The sequence below is a fragment of the Monopterus albus genome, unplaced genomic scaffold (assembly GCF_001952655.1).
Source record: "Monopterus albus unplaced genomic scaffold, M_albus_1.0 scaffold84.1, whole genome shotgun sequence".
In the NCBI taxonomy this organism is placed as follows: Eukaryota; Metazoa; Chordata; class Actinopteri; order Synbranchiformes; family Synbranchidae; genus Monopterus; species Monopterus albus.
In genome coordinates this window covers 132,521-147,211 of record NW_018127964.1, presented here as the reverse complement: position 1 = coordinate 147,211, position 14,691 = coordinate 132,521, and the positions used below count along the sequence as shown (strand labels likewise).

The 14,691-nt window shown below is 37.9% G+C and overlaps 1 protein-coding gene across 2 annotated transcripts; it reads right to left on the bottom strand.

The window, feature by feature from the left end:
• Positions 1-11,147: 11,147 nt before the first annotated feature.
• Positions 11,148-13,505, bottom strand: LOC109964079 (protein S100-A1). Of its 2 annotated transcripts, none has more exons than XM_020607123.1 (3): positions 13,386-13,505; positions 12,106-12,257; positions 11,148-11,969 (listed from the first exon to the last, which is right to left on the bottom strand). In XM_020607123.1, exons 2-3 carry the CDS (start codon positions 12,241-12,243, stop codon positions 11,811-11,813), a joined length of 297 nt encoding a protein of 98 aa, XP_020462779.1. In that variant the 5' UTR covers positions 12,244-12,257; positions 13,386-13,505; the 3' UTR covers positions 11,148-11,810. The 2 variants fall into 2 exon arrangements, with proteins under 2 accessions (XP_020462779.1, XP_020462778.1); XM_020607122.1 differs by having other exon boundaries at positions 12,106-12,260; positions 13,386-13,499.
• Positions 13,506-14,691: the final 1,186 nt, after the last annotated feature.

Here is a 14,691-nt window from a genome sequence, read left to right as displayed (position 1 = left end):
GTATTTCTTTACAAATGAAAACACACTAGGGACTGTGTTGCTTGACTGTGCAGTAGAATGATGTATATAAAAGTTGTGTTTTACAAGTTCCTCTTATGAATCACTGTTATTTATGGGAGTGTCCTTGTGGATTATGTAGTTAATTAAAGAAACAGTACAGAGTCTCAAACATTTACTAAAACCTACTTTCTGAATGATTCTCAATCACACTAAGACCTAACTGCGTTCTCTTTTCTTGCCAGTTAAGTTTGGAATAGTAAACAGCCCTGGCAGGACAAGTTTCATCCACTGTGGGATTTGGATTCCTCCCTGGAGTAGTTTTGCTGTAGTTGAGCTTCTTCCAAAGCAAAGCAATTAGTAGCTTGCAAAACTATGCTTTCAAAGAAGCTTCACAGAGGCTGATTATAAGCCACTGGCTTCAGCTGCAGCAAATAAATAAAGACAAACAAGAAACAAAAAAGATATGAAGAAAACAAAAGTAGAGTTTCTGTTGTTTTGCTCTCATTTTCTTGGTCCTCCAGATGCTGCCGTGACAAAAAGGGTTTTAGTTTCACTAACTGCCTTAAATAGAAAAAACAGATTTTACGACCGCGTTTATCTGGCTCTCCATTTTCAAATCGGAGTCTATTTTAACACCCAAATCAGTGACCACCGGTCGCACATACTGCCCCAAGTAACCTAAGTCTACAGGAAGAGGGTCGCCAGACGTATTCTGGCCAAACACTATAACCTCAGATTTAGCATCATTTAACTTTAAACAGTTTAACAACATCCAGCCCTTAATATCGGCAAGACATGCTAAAAGCGGTTGGATCGAGTAGGAGTCCTTCTTACTCAGTGGCATAATAATCTGGACGTCATCAGCATAACAATGAAAGGACACCCCATGTTTCCTAAAGATAGAGCCAAGGAGAAGTAAATACAGTGAAAAAAAGCAAAGCAAGTTAATCACATTTGAAATCAGGATGCTGGTATAGCCAACAGTGTGCTGGCAGATGTTCACTTTATTGCTCTACTTGGCAACCATTAGGAAGAATGTATTAGAAAGTCAGTGTTTTAACTGGTAAGCTTTGACTTGGATTTAGGGCAAAAATGTCTGAAGGTCCTTCACCAGAACAAAATTACACTGACATCACTGAATCACATTTCCTCTAGTGTTGCATAACACTATGATTATGCAGAGCTTCTAAACACAAAAGCAAGATTTTTTTTCTTATATCCATTTTCTTTGGCCATCCACAAATGTAATTAAAGTGGTGTAACGTGTCAGTCTTATTTTAAGACAGTTCCTATGTTATTGTCATTTGTGTTTCTTCAGGCCAACAATGTTTCATGCCTGTGAGAACTTGCAGTCAGGGAGTGTCGTTCATGTAATGTGGTGGAACCGGTTTAGGCCTCCATTATACAATAAATGCTCCAGGGCCTGTTTTGCTTTGCTGTTTTAGTGTCTTCGGTGCAAACACACATACAGACAAATTTCTCATGCATATATTCCACCTGCTACTGTCCAAATTCTGTTTTTATTTAAATAGTCATTTTTATTTCTAATAAAGCATTACTGTCACTTTAGCCTGTAAACCCTCTTCTTATACATGTGCCTTCAGTGGTTTGTTCATAATTAATATTAAGCAATATATTCACTGTGCATTGAAGGCTTGAGAATTTTATGATGTTTCAAAAAGATTCTGTCTGAATAAAAAACAGAAAAAATGTTGGCTTTTTTCATACTTCAGTGTACATACATGATTGCTGAACAATTTACACACCACATCCTGACTGAAGAGAGCTCAACAGGCTACAGACCAGGTGTGGTTTGTTTATTCAGCTTAACATTTATTATCTTGCTTTCAAAGAATTAGATGCATATTGACACCTACAGTACAGGTGGTTTCATACAAAGAGAGAGAAGGAAAATGACTGAGAGCTTTGATCACCAAATAATATGCAAAATTCACCAGATATTTCCATTTACAAAGCAGTAACCATGATATGTGTGCTGGAGAACAGAGAAAGTGAGTTCTATTCTTTGTTTGATACTTATTTCCAGTGGTGGAAGAAGAAATACTCAGACTGGTTACGTAAGTAAAAGTAGCAATACTACAGTATAAAAATGCTCCCTTACAGGTAAAAGTCCTGCATTCAATATGTTACTTAAGTAAAAGTCTAAGTATTAGCATAACAATACATTTAAAGTACCAAAATTAAAAGTACTTATTATGCAGACCATTAATGGATGTTATATTATTGGTTTATTGCAAGCAAGCAAAATTTATTTATATAGCATATTTCTAAATATACGTTACCAGGGTGCTTTACAGTAAAACGTAAAAAAATAAATTTAAGTAAATAAACCCAGATAAAACACACCTGCACAATAAAACAATAACAGCAAACATGCCTAATCAAAACAAATTCATCAATCAGTGAAATTGTTAAAAGCTTGTGAATAAAAATGCATTTTAAGAAGTGATCTAATAACAGTCAGGTTCGGAGCAGATCTAATCTCCCGTGGCAGACCATTCCACAGCATAGGAGCCCGAACTGAAAAAGCTCGGTCTCCCCAGTGTTTCAGTCTGGACTTCGATACTGGTTAGAAGACCTAAGTGTCCTTTCTGGAGCATAAAAATGTACAAGCTCAGAGATATATGAAAGTGCTAGACCATGTACAGCCTTATAGACAAACATCAACAATTTAAAATCAATCCTAAAACAAACAGGAAGCCAATGGAACAAGGCAAGAAGTGGAGTTATATGCTCATGACGTCATGTATAAGTCAGAAGACGAGCAGCTGCATTTTGAACCAACTGGAGCTGAGACAATGAAGCTTGAAAAATGGCAGTATACAGTGTGTTACAATAATCAAGTCTAGAGCTAATAAAATGCATGAATTGTCTTTCAGAATCACTAAAAGAAAGAAAGTGTTAAACTGTAGCCAGTAGTCTCAACTGAAAAAAAAGCTTGACCACAGATTTTATTTGTTCATCCAGCTTAAGAGCACTATCAAATACCACCCAAGATTCTTCACATGAGGCCTTAGATACAAGGCCAAAGAGCTAGGAATATCAGAATTAGCAAAACCGGAGTTACCACTTAAAACACATTCTGTCTTACTTTCATTAATATGTAAGAAGTTACGTGATAACCATGCTTTAATGTCCCTCAGGCAGTCCATCAAGGTCTGCAATGAGTTGATTCTCTTGACATTCAATGGAAAATAAATTTGAATATCATCTGCATAACACCACATATTATTGGTGCACAATTGTGTCACATTTAATGTTGCAGCTGGTTAAAGTGGAGCAAGTACTTTACATACTGCTGGGTAGTTTGTAAATTTACCATAAAGTACTAATAAAGTCTTATGATTATACTGTATTTTGTTTATTCTTCTGATTCTGATAAGTAATTATTACAATATTTGCCTATATGCAGTATATAGTAAAGTCAAAGTACAAATTAAAGGATCATATACATATATGATATCATATATAGTAATTTACAGTACTTGAGTAAATGTACTCAGTTACTTTCTACCTTTGCTCATTTCCTTTCACTTTTAATGATGCTAAATGCTACTACACAGGCAGTGACAAACAGACATAAAAAACCCACATAGAATTTTTCTCAATAGTTTTTCATTCATTATCAGCCAGTACTGCGTGATCATTGAAGCCAGTTTACAGCTCCGGTATGTTGTCAGTGTAGGCAGAGTCACACACCATAATTGCATGTTTTCGTAAATCTTCAAAGACATTGTAGTTAGTCTTCACCTTCGGGCCCTTGCCTTTACTCTTCCAGTAGCAGCTTTTGGCACACATACAAGATTTCTCGAGAGTGACAAACCTGAGAAAACCTGTTTCTACCTGTACTGCCTCAGGCTGATAGCCTCATTAAAAACCAACCAATCCTCTGCAACTTGCACAGACTGTGCAGCTACTTTCCCACACAACCAGGATTGCAGTACGGCCATACTGTTTAATATAGTTATTTCGTAATGTTAGAGAAACACCTAACACTTTGTGGGTTGGGTGAAAAGCAGTTAAATTCATAAAAATGAGGTGTTATAATTAACACAGCTGCAGCTGTGCTCATATACATCATCAGTGCTGGTAAATACACCACTAACAAAAACAAAAATTGCAGTGCTGTAATAGTTTCCACACCTGATGGTAATTTGCGACAGGTTTAGTAAATATCTCTTTTCATTGTTACACTGATGATACTTAATTTTACCTTCCCTTTGGGTCTGGGCCCATCTGGATGTAAAATGCTATATGGCAAAAACTATTGCTTGTTGAGTTATGGCAAAAGTCTTGTTCAGTTTTATTCTCTATTCACCCTGCATGTTTCAAAAGATTTAATGCGTTAAATATAACAATTTTTCTCCAGCTATGGTTAGAGCTATTGCGCATCTGGAACAGGCCATTGAAAACCTTGTACATATGCTTGTGGAGTATGCTGATGGCAAGTTCAATTCAAAACCCTTAGATTAACATGAGACTCACACAAAGTGCCACCACTACAAGAAGACAGTCAGTGGCAAAGAGCATGAAGGCTAAACAGAAGACTGACTATAAAACCTTTGAAGAATTATCATTATAATGTGTAAAACATGCAAATATGACACTGCCTACACCGGCAATACATGCTACATCCATTCAATCCTATTATTTGAGTTTGAAAAGAGGTTCTCAAAGACACGTCCATTCAATACTGTCCAAAGAAACATAAAAACTGCAGGTAGTAGAATTTGCTTTCTCTCTGTCTTCTCATCACTTTGTATGAAACCATTTATTTGTGCCTGTATTAACAGCAGTTTGTTTGAAAGGCCAACCTTTATGAATTTATAAGCCAGTCAAGCTGTATAAACAGAGCACACCTGGTCTGAAGCCTGTGGCCTCTCTCCAGTCAGAATTTGGCGTTAGATATGCGCAGTATCTGTACATATGCCTCTCGCTTTCTTCCCTTCTTTCTCATTATAATTCAGCTTTGAAATGTAGTTATGACATAAGTATGAATTTAACCGTTGTAATACCGTGCACAACACAGAGGGAAGGGAGGGAACCTTTATGCTCTGTTGCCAGTGTCAACAAGCAGTGGTATTGTTTCCTTCTACACAAGGTGTGGTCAGGTCATCCTTCAACAGGTAGAAAATCTCCCCTGAATTATGAAAGCTATCTGCCAGTTCTACAGATACGCCAACAGTTTTTTAAAAAGCATGTGCAGAACTTTGATTTGAAGATCAATATAATTTTCATTGGTGTGAAATGTTTATATGTTCCAGTATAGCACAAAGACTGGAAGGCAGCATTTTTTAAAAATAGTCACACCTTTCTTTTATGCCCAGTAAAGGTGCTTTCAGATAGGATGCAGTATATGCGGATACAGGCAAATCCCATACATCCTTTTTTACTTGCTCATAGCTTTATATTGACTTATACAATTTTGTGTTATGTAAATAATGTTTCTTCTAAGCCGAGAGGTGCCAGAAAAAAAATTTGTTGTGCCATGCATAATGACAATAAAGATTCTTGACTTGAAACCGCGGACATGTTGGGCGTCAGTTGTTAGGTGACCAAAAAAGCTTTGTATTGTTGTATTGATAGGAAGGACGAGAAGAGTTTGATGCAATGCTCCGTGAGACATCTAATTGCAGAAAACCTGTCAGACCACCCATATCTGCTAACCACTTCCTGGAAAGTTGTGGTCACTTAGTGGCTGAGGCTCACTAGCTTAACTAGCGCCGTTGTGTGGCAGCCTTGTCATCATGGGTGTGTGAATGTGTGTGTGAAATACAGTCCATTTACTTAGCAAATGGCGCCCAAAATGTGTGCGGTTAATGCATGTGCACCCTCCTCCCCTGTGCTGCACCCAACCCCCACAGCTGGAGCAGTGCATACTGTGTCCTACATCTGTTACTGGGCAACAACAAACCCCAACACATTGAGATGTATAAACAAAATTATTATAGAGACATGCGAGTTGTAAAGAACAGAAGAAGACACAAATAACATGGCATATTTTAACAAAGCCTGTCTCTACGCAAAGAAAGGTGTGACTATTTTGGAAAATGCTGCCTTCCAGTCTTTGTGCTAAACTGGAACGTATAAACATTTCACACCAATGAAACTCATGGTCACAACATGCAGGCAACTTGCAGCACAAGGCAGTACAAAGATCAATATTTAAGCTTTAAAACTTTTTTCCAAAACAGACTCTATAACATTCCAAATGTTCCTTTATGTGGTTAGCCAGCAAGAGGACAGATAAGGCAGCTCATGCATATTCAAAAAGATTCAAGTCTGCATTGCTGACAGTAAAGTACCGTTGTATGCTAATTTATTTCTGGTTTATTTTCTGGAAGTTTTTTTAATGTATGTAATTATGGCAAAATGTCTGGAATCCAGTTTATCAACGGCAAGTCATGTCAAATGTTTCAGATGCACAGTTTGGGGGTAGTGTATGTGTCCACTTCCAACAATATACCTGTGTCAAAAGGTTTGTGCTTAGACATCTCATATAGTCACAAACATGTTTTATGAGGAAGGACCCTTGACTTTAAAATGCCATCCACCCTCATTGCTTCCATTGCTTGTCCATGTAGTTGCTTTGACTGTTGCCAGATATGCTGTAACTGAATAACTGCATTCTCACTGCTGCCTGCCAGGTGGAGCAAGTGTATCAAATACTGCTGTTCCTGTGTATGTCAGGTAGAAGCAAGTCACCACACAAATGATCATACAAGAATCACATTTACATCATGTCTAATTCACTCCTGCATCTCTAGTGAGTTTAAAAGAATGGCTTTGATTAAAACTGAAGTGTAGAGATTTCTATAAACCTAAACATTCCAGACAAAGAATACTTGGTATATTTTTGTGTAATTCTATTTTTAGTGTATTTTAGTCTGCAATGGATCTCACATTACTGACTGCAGAAGCAAAACTACTGTATTTTATGCCTACTGTAGCTATACTTCAAGAATAAATCCCTCTTCCTATAGTGGTTTTCCTCAGAGAGATATAGGGCCTCCTGTGCTTGTTAGTTAATAAATGATAACTCATAATTCCACTGTGCATTGAGGATGCATTGAGAATATCATCTATTAAAGAAGAGAATTTGTTTAAGATAAAATGATATAAATGTGGTGTATTTGATACCTTTGTCTGATCATGGCTGAAGCACTTAAGCACAAATATGGCTTAAGTAAAGAAGGAAGAGAGAAAGATGAACAAAAGAACTGAGTAATATATAAAAGTTATTTTCAGTGACTTTTTCAACAGGATTTAAATGAATTGCAGAAGGTTTAAACCAGTGACTCCAATTAATAAGATTGAAAGGAATTGACTAAACCTTGGCACTGAGGATGCTCTGACAGTGATATGTGGACAAAGCAGGTGGTGTGTGTTGAATGTTTAATGTGACAATACTTGTTTCCTTCCACTTAATGACACCTGATGCTGAACAACAACACACACTGGGATTGCCATAAACAGATGAGGGAGCCAACAACATATTAAACTTCATAGTTTTTATTAATATTTAGTCAGTAGTGAATGGAAACTTTTTTGAAACCAGGTTAAACAGAGATAAAGACAATGAATATCACATTTTGCATGCACACAAGAAAGAGAGATGGTGGCTGGATTCCTGCAGCATTGGTTTTCAGGGTCAGCAGTGCCACATATGACATACCTATGTGCCATATATATAAAATATTTTAAAATAAATTTTAAGGGTTTGCATATTTGTCTTCCTGATCACCTCCTTGTTGTTTGCCATGCCATCTCTTGCCTCCTCCCTTCCCTGTCTTCTTGTGATAGTGGCATTTGGCCAGGTCACCGATACACCGACAAAACTCTCTGAAGTTGACCTCACCATCATGGTTTTTATCCAGCATCCCCATCATCTCCTCAATGTCACCTGTGCTGATGTTACTCTGAAATATCGGTTCTTACAGTTAAAGAGCATTGTGAGATGCACAAAACAAACATAAATGGTGAACAACGAGCAGGGTAACAGCATTTTATGAGTACTGTAGATGCACATATCGATCACTTACTTTTAACTCAGGGCTTTGTATTTCTTTTTCCAACATCTTCTTCAATTCTTCCTTGTTTAACTGGTGTTTCTTGCCATCACTTTGAGCATACTCCAAAAATATATCTACAATGGTGGTAATGACCTGATCCAGACGCGACATAGCTGTAGCTGGAAAGAAATACATTGTTATTGAATGCGAGTAATTAACAGATAAGTATAAGTAAGCACAAGTAAAACATACAGAATGAACAAAAAATAGTTTTATGGCTTATGAAATATCTTAATAATAGTTAGGGGCAGTTTTTTTCTTCTCCAAAAATAGGATGAAAAGTAAGAGTTTCAAATTCAACACTGTAAGGAGGCTGACACCTGCTCAGAGATATGTGTGTTTGCAGTACTGGCATGAAATGCTCTCAAGTTTAAAAAACATTCTGCCATTTCCATTGCTCACTTGCTGCCATTGCTCCTTCAGGCTGTCATGCTCAGACTCTGGATTAAATGCTGCCATTTTCTTTCCTTCCATAAAACAACAAAATTCATTTTATGTCAGTACTCACCTCAGTTCACCAAGTGAAGAGAGATCACATGCGTATCTCCAGCTGTCCCACGTCAGAACTGTTGTCAGACTGAGAGGAAAACCTCCTCTTAAAGAGCAGACACACACTGCCTGACACACACACAGACCACCAGCAATGATTCATGCCATGGTTATGTGCCTCACTCCACCCAAAGTTGCTTCTTTAGACTGAGCTGTTTAATATTGTATTTTTATTATTGTCAAAGGACTAGATTTCTGTATGTGTACAGAGAAAAGGGTTTTTGTGTGTCAAGTGGGTGCGCAACATTTGTGCATGAACTATTCTTTTACAGATGGAGAAAATCATCTAAGGCGGGGAAACTTTTTTTTGTAGCTGGCAAGCTGCTCAATGTAGCCCTCTGGAGAAAATATGTCAGAGTAAATGGAAAGTTACAAGTTCATCTCAGGCCAAACGTAGCTGAGTCTTAGCTGTGTCTACATGCGTGTATGTGTACATGTCGTTCTATGGTTGTATGGACATTTTTTTGTTTGAAACCACTGTGATGACGACACACTTCACAGGCCTGTTTGAAGGCTAAGGTTTAAGGCTAAAATTAAGCTTAGGCTGGGTATTAGGTTTGGGGTTGGGTGTTAGGCATTGAGTTGTGATGGTTACAGGGAATGTATAATCTCAAGGAGTGTCCTCACAGTTGGGCTGTGTGCATATGCCATCTTTCTCTATGTCAGCATCTCTTCATGCTACTGTAGCTTCTATCACACACATCATTTTTATTTCATTTACACAACTCTGGCTTCAGAACAGTTAATAAAGTATTTAATGTTATGTATTTAATTTCTCAGTAGATACTGAATACACTTTTGAATGCATGTTTCTAACACATCTATTATTTTAGAGTACTTACTTTTATTACTTATGCCATCATCATGGATCACAGTAGAAACAATTTACTATTAATCTTACATGTATCTGTGAATGTTTTGCTTCAGTTCAGCTGAACTAAATAAAATCAACAGCAGTTAAAAATCGGCTGGATATTAATCTAAAGCGTGCCACAGTGGATGTTTTCACTGTTTGCTTGAACTTGTGATTCTGAATCAAGTCATTTCTGTTCAGCCATTTGACTGTTACATAACCTAGCCTCAATTTTTCCACTCCTGTGTTCCAAGGCAGCAGAAAGGCTGCATTACTGTTTTCTTCTCTTGCCCCCTTGCCAAGTCCATTTATAGGTTGGCTCAAACAGCTCAGGGCTGGCCTCTCTTCACTTAGGCCATATTACTTTCACTTATTGAATACTATCAGATTCTACCTGCAGGGGAGGCAAAGAAAACAGGGACAGAGGATAGTGTGGTGTTAATTACTATGAAGTTCATCTGTATATGCTCCACTGGTGGGCCAGGAGTTACGGTTTCACTGCCGGAGAGGTTCTGTACCCCTGCAGTGGTAAGTCTGCACCATAGAAGTGAACACTATTAAAAAGAGATAACTCCCATCCAGTATTGGAAGCAAATGTGTTAAATCCAGTTTTTAAAACACATATAATAAACTATTTAATGTAATCCAACAAGTTGCCGTGGAGCGCTGTGGCTGTAGTCTCTTAATAGTTACTCTTATCCACCAGAAAAGCAAAAAGACAAGTCACTACATGCTATTTTTCACAAAGAATGATGGGCGTGGGGTGAAGTTTTTGCTTTGTTGTGAGACAGCATCGTCTCTGTAAGTTAGTGTAGTGACATCTAGTGGCGAATTAGACACAACACATCGCTTCCTACTTGAAAGACCAAATTACTGACACGTTGGCTGAGCTATAAACACCCACTTCCCAAAGGTTTAAATGTATGTTCCGTTGTAATCTTATTCGTATTGAAAGTCCCTGTTTTATTCAGTGAAGACATTAGTTTTTCGGTCTTCTTGTGGAGTCTAAAACTGTGTTCATTTCCAATTAGTGGTTAAACTTTGATAAACTGCCCCCTAACAGCTAAAACAATATTCTGTTATTAAAAGACAACTGACATGTGCAACATCTGACACTGTTATTGAAATTGCAATGTCCTCTGCTGACCTGTGGTGTTCTCTGTAGCTTCTCTTCTATTACTCTGCACAAACCTATTGGTTATCGATTTAGGTGTTTCAAGTGTCCTGATACAACTGCATCATTTTTCAAGACTTGCAACTTCAGTACACGTTGTGCACTGTATGTCTGAGAGTAATGATGGAGTGCATGTTTGATAAGCACAGCTATAAATGATAAAACTGATGATGGCTGAATTCCATTTAGTTGCTTTTATACCAGACCATCCACTGGATTCAGTGCTGGCTTTAAAATTATTTTTACATCTTCTGCAACTTCCCTCTTTCCTGTATTTTACAATTGGCGTGTCCCCTGTTCGCAGCAAGATCTGTGTTGGTGAATGCCAGCAGAGTATAAACACAAGGAAGACTTTTGTAATCAGTGCTGAAGGCTTTGGAATAATATGTCCCTAAACATTAAAAATACAGTGATGTGCTCTTTTTAATATCTCCCCATGGAGGTTTACAGGCCTTATAAATCATTAGTCAGTCATGACCACAGTGTGCCATACCTTTTGGCTGCACTTTAATGTTGATTCAGCTGTCTGCTATCAAGCACTTTCCTTCAGCTTACATCTGTGGAATTCCATGTTAGTTGGTGCACTTAGCGTTGAGCTTCTTCAGGCATGTTCATACATATGATAAAGCCTGCCAGTGATGCATGTTTTAAATGACAGACAAGCGTGGCACATTTAACACCAAGAGAAACTGGAGGAAGAGATCTCCAAAACCATAGACCTTCATAAGCATTTATAAGCTTGCTTATTTGGCACAACCCAAACTCATGAACTCAGGCAAACATCCAAGCTCAGGCCTTGGAGCACACACACACACACACCTGACATGTTTCTACACTGAACCATTTAAATGCTGCCTTAGCCAAATATTGAAGGAGGATTTACAGCTGAAATGCTGTGTGTATCAGATGTGACCTTAACAATATTCTCAGTTCATTCCCGGGTATTTCTATGGGATTGGCAGAACTCTTCCAGACTAAAATAGCTCCAGGTGTTCAAGAACTAGGTACACAGAGTATATTTAGAAAAAAAAAGAAACACTTGATGCATCTACAAGAAAGCTTCATTCAAAAAAGGTATCTTGTACATAATATACTAAAAGAATAATCAGACACAAAAAGTGAAGCTTTGCCACAGGCAGTTTTACTTCTTTCCCTTCTTTTCACTGCGCCTGAAACACTCCTCACAGGCCATTGAGAGGCCGCAGATAAGGGAAAGGAATTCTTCAAAGTTTATCTTATCATCCCTGTTTTGGTCCAAATCTTTCATGAGAGAATCCACAAACTTTGGGTCCTTCTGGGCCTGAAATGAAGTTAACAAAAGACATGTTCAAGGTGACAAGTTCAAGAAGGAGCAATAAGTTACATACAGTATGTAGGCTGCATGTATCAGTACTGAGGAGAGGGATCAGATTTGATAAAAGACAGAAGATCCTTACTGCCAGGAAGGTGGGTAACTCTTTCTCAATGAGCTTCTTCATTTCTTTCTTGCTTAAGGTTGCCTTATCGCCATCTTCGCCAGAGTAATTGTGGAAGATCAACATAAGGTCCTGCATGCATTTCTCCAGCTGAGTCATGGTTGCAAGAATGACTGCTGAACAGATAAAAGACAAGTGTGGAAATACATTTCATGGGAAATACACTTTTTTTAGCTGCTTTGGAGACACTGTAAGTTATAAAAGAGACCTGGAGCTACTTTATAGGATATATTAACATATAAGTTAACTGTGAAATTTGATTTGATTTGATTTATTTATTCTTTCAAACATGTAACAACAGTCAGTATGTAATCACACGTAATTCCAGACATATCCACAAAAATATTTTCAATTTGCTTATACCTAGTACATGCTTGAATGGAGTAGGAAGAAGTTAGACTTATCTAGTCTAACATCATCTTATCATCATTGGTTTGCAAGCAGTATTACTACATGGATACCTATTCTACATCCACACTCCCATCTAATACAAAAAGTGAAGCTTTGCCACAGGCAGTTTTACTTCTTTCCCTTCTTTTCACTGTGCCCTGTCTGTTTCACTTCCCTTCAGTTATTTCACTTCTTTTTGTCTTTAGGGATTGAAGCATCTGCTTAATCTTCAAGTACTTCTGTGAAATATGTAACTTTAAAACTGAGACATTGCTATATTACCTTTAGTTAAGAATAAGACTGCAATAGGTTACAGCACTTCATTCCAAACTAGCCCATTGTTATGTGAGGATGTGGGTGTTGGTTTTACTGGCAGTCAAAGCAAATACTTTGGCAATTAGCCTATTTTTTTTTCTGCCACATAAAGTGAAATCCTTATCTCAAGCATCCCACTCTGCCTCTTCCTCTGCCTTTTCCTTTCTTTTACCCCTTTCTTGTTGAATTTCTGAACAAAAAAAAAAAACAGGCTCACAAAAATTAAAGACAAAAATAAGTGAAATAACTGAAGGGAAGTGAAACAGACAGGGCCAGTCGCTTGGGGCAACACCCATGGCCCGTCCCAGAAAACAAGCTGACGCATACTAGACCACACCTAAAGTGTGCAAAAAGCAGGCTTTTATAGGTAACTAGTAATAAAGCTTGTAAGATACTCACAGCAACTGAAAGTAACACTCTTTGGTCTCTATTAAAACCGTACGTTTTCTGTATGAAATGACGCAACTTTGGGGGAAAACGCGAGACAACAGTTAAAATACATTAGTGAAAAGATAATTATAGCCTGTTAAACTTACCAAGACGCGAAGAGGCAGAAAGTGTAGTTTGGTGTTCGGTGAAGAGCTCTGGTGATGGCCGAACTCACGAACAGCTTACTCAGGAATTTATGGTGAGCGAGGCAACGCCCGGTGTGATGCGAGGGAGGGAGAGGGAGGGAGAGAGGGAGGCGAGGCTCAGAGAGGGACAGTACAGACAGCTATACAGCCTTTACAAATACCATCCTGCCCATGTTCTCTACAACCACAAGAGCCAAGAAGACGAGTCCATTAGTGCAGAATGTGGCCAGGCTTGATTGCGCAAATGTTTAAAGACCTTTCGTCTCATGTTTTAGCATGATCCAACGTCCATGTTCATAAAATCTGAAACGAAGACGTCTTTGCGAAACCCACTGGGTGTTGGAAATAACACACTACGTTATGTTTCAGAAAATTAACAGTGGTGGAAAAGTAGTTTATATTCTTTACTCAAGCAAAACTAGGGTAAAAAATGGCCTACTCTGTCAGGGTATATGGAAAAGTCCTGCATTCGTAATGGTTAATGGTTTAGTATCAAATCTGCAGATTGGCACATTTCACATCAATGCATGTCATATTATTGGATTATAATTACTGTGGCATTAGTGTGTACATCGTTAATGTTGCAGATGTTGAAATGAAGCTAATATAATTTGGGTTGTGCTTGGTAGCTCGTAAACTTGGGAGCAACAGGAAAGATAAAGAAAATGAATATGATTTATCGTTATCAAATAACTGCAGTGGAATAAAAAGCACAATATTCACCTTCAAAACACAGAAAAGTTGAGGTAGCAGAAAATGAAAATGCTCCAGCAAATTGGCCTAGAGATACCTCAGAATTATCAAGTACAGTATTTGAGGAAATCAGAATATACAAGGATGAACACAGGATCTATTCAACTGGAAAAGAGCTGTGACAGAACAGAAGGTTGAGATCTGTAGGTACCATTACCATAACTTTGGTGCATAGTTTTGTTGTAATATTGATCAAAAAGAATTAATGGCAACAGAACAGAAACATTATACAAAGCAGTGGAATAAAATGCATTCCTTCTGCATGACGGTACATTTGGAGCCAGGCCTAGACCTTTTATGGTCAGTGTAGTAGGCTTTTAGTCTCTTGTGACTTCTTCTAATCCAGTGTTCTGCTAAATTTGTTTGCCCCACAGTCAATCAGTAAATACAATTAAATAAAAAAAACAAACAAACAAACAACAGCAGCTCTAATTGAGTTTACACCAAGGTGCATACAGTTATGCCATATTATCCTTTATTTGTCTAACGAAGCTTCGCTGTCTTTGTCAGGAAT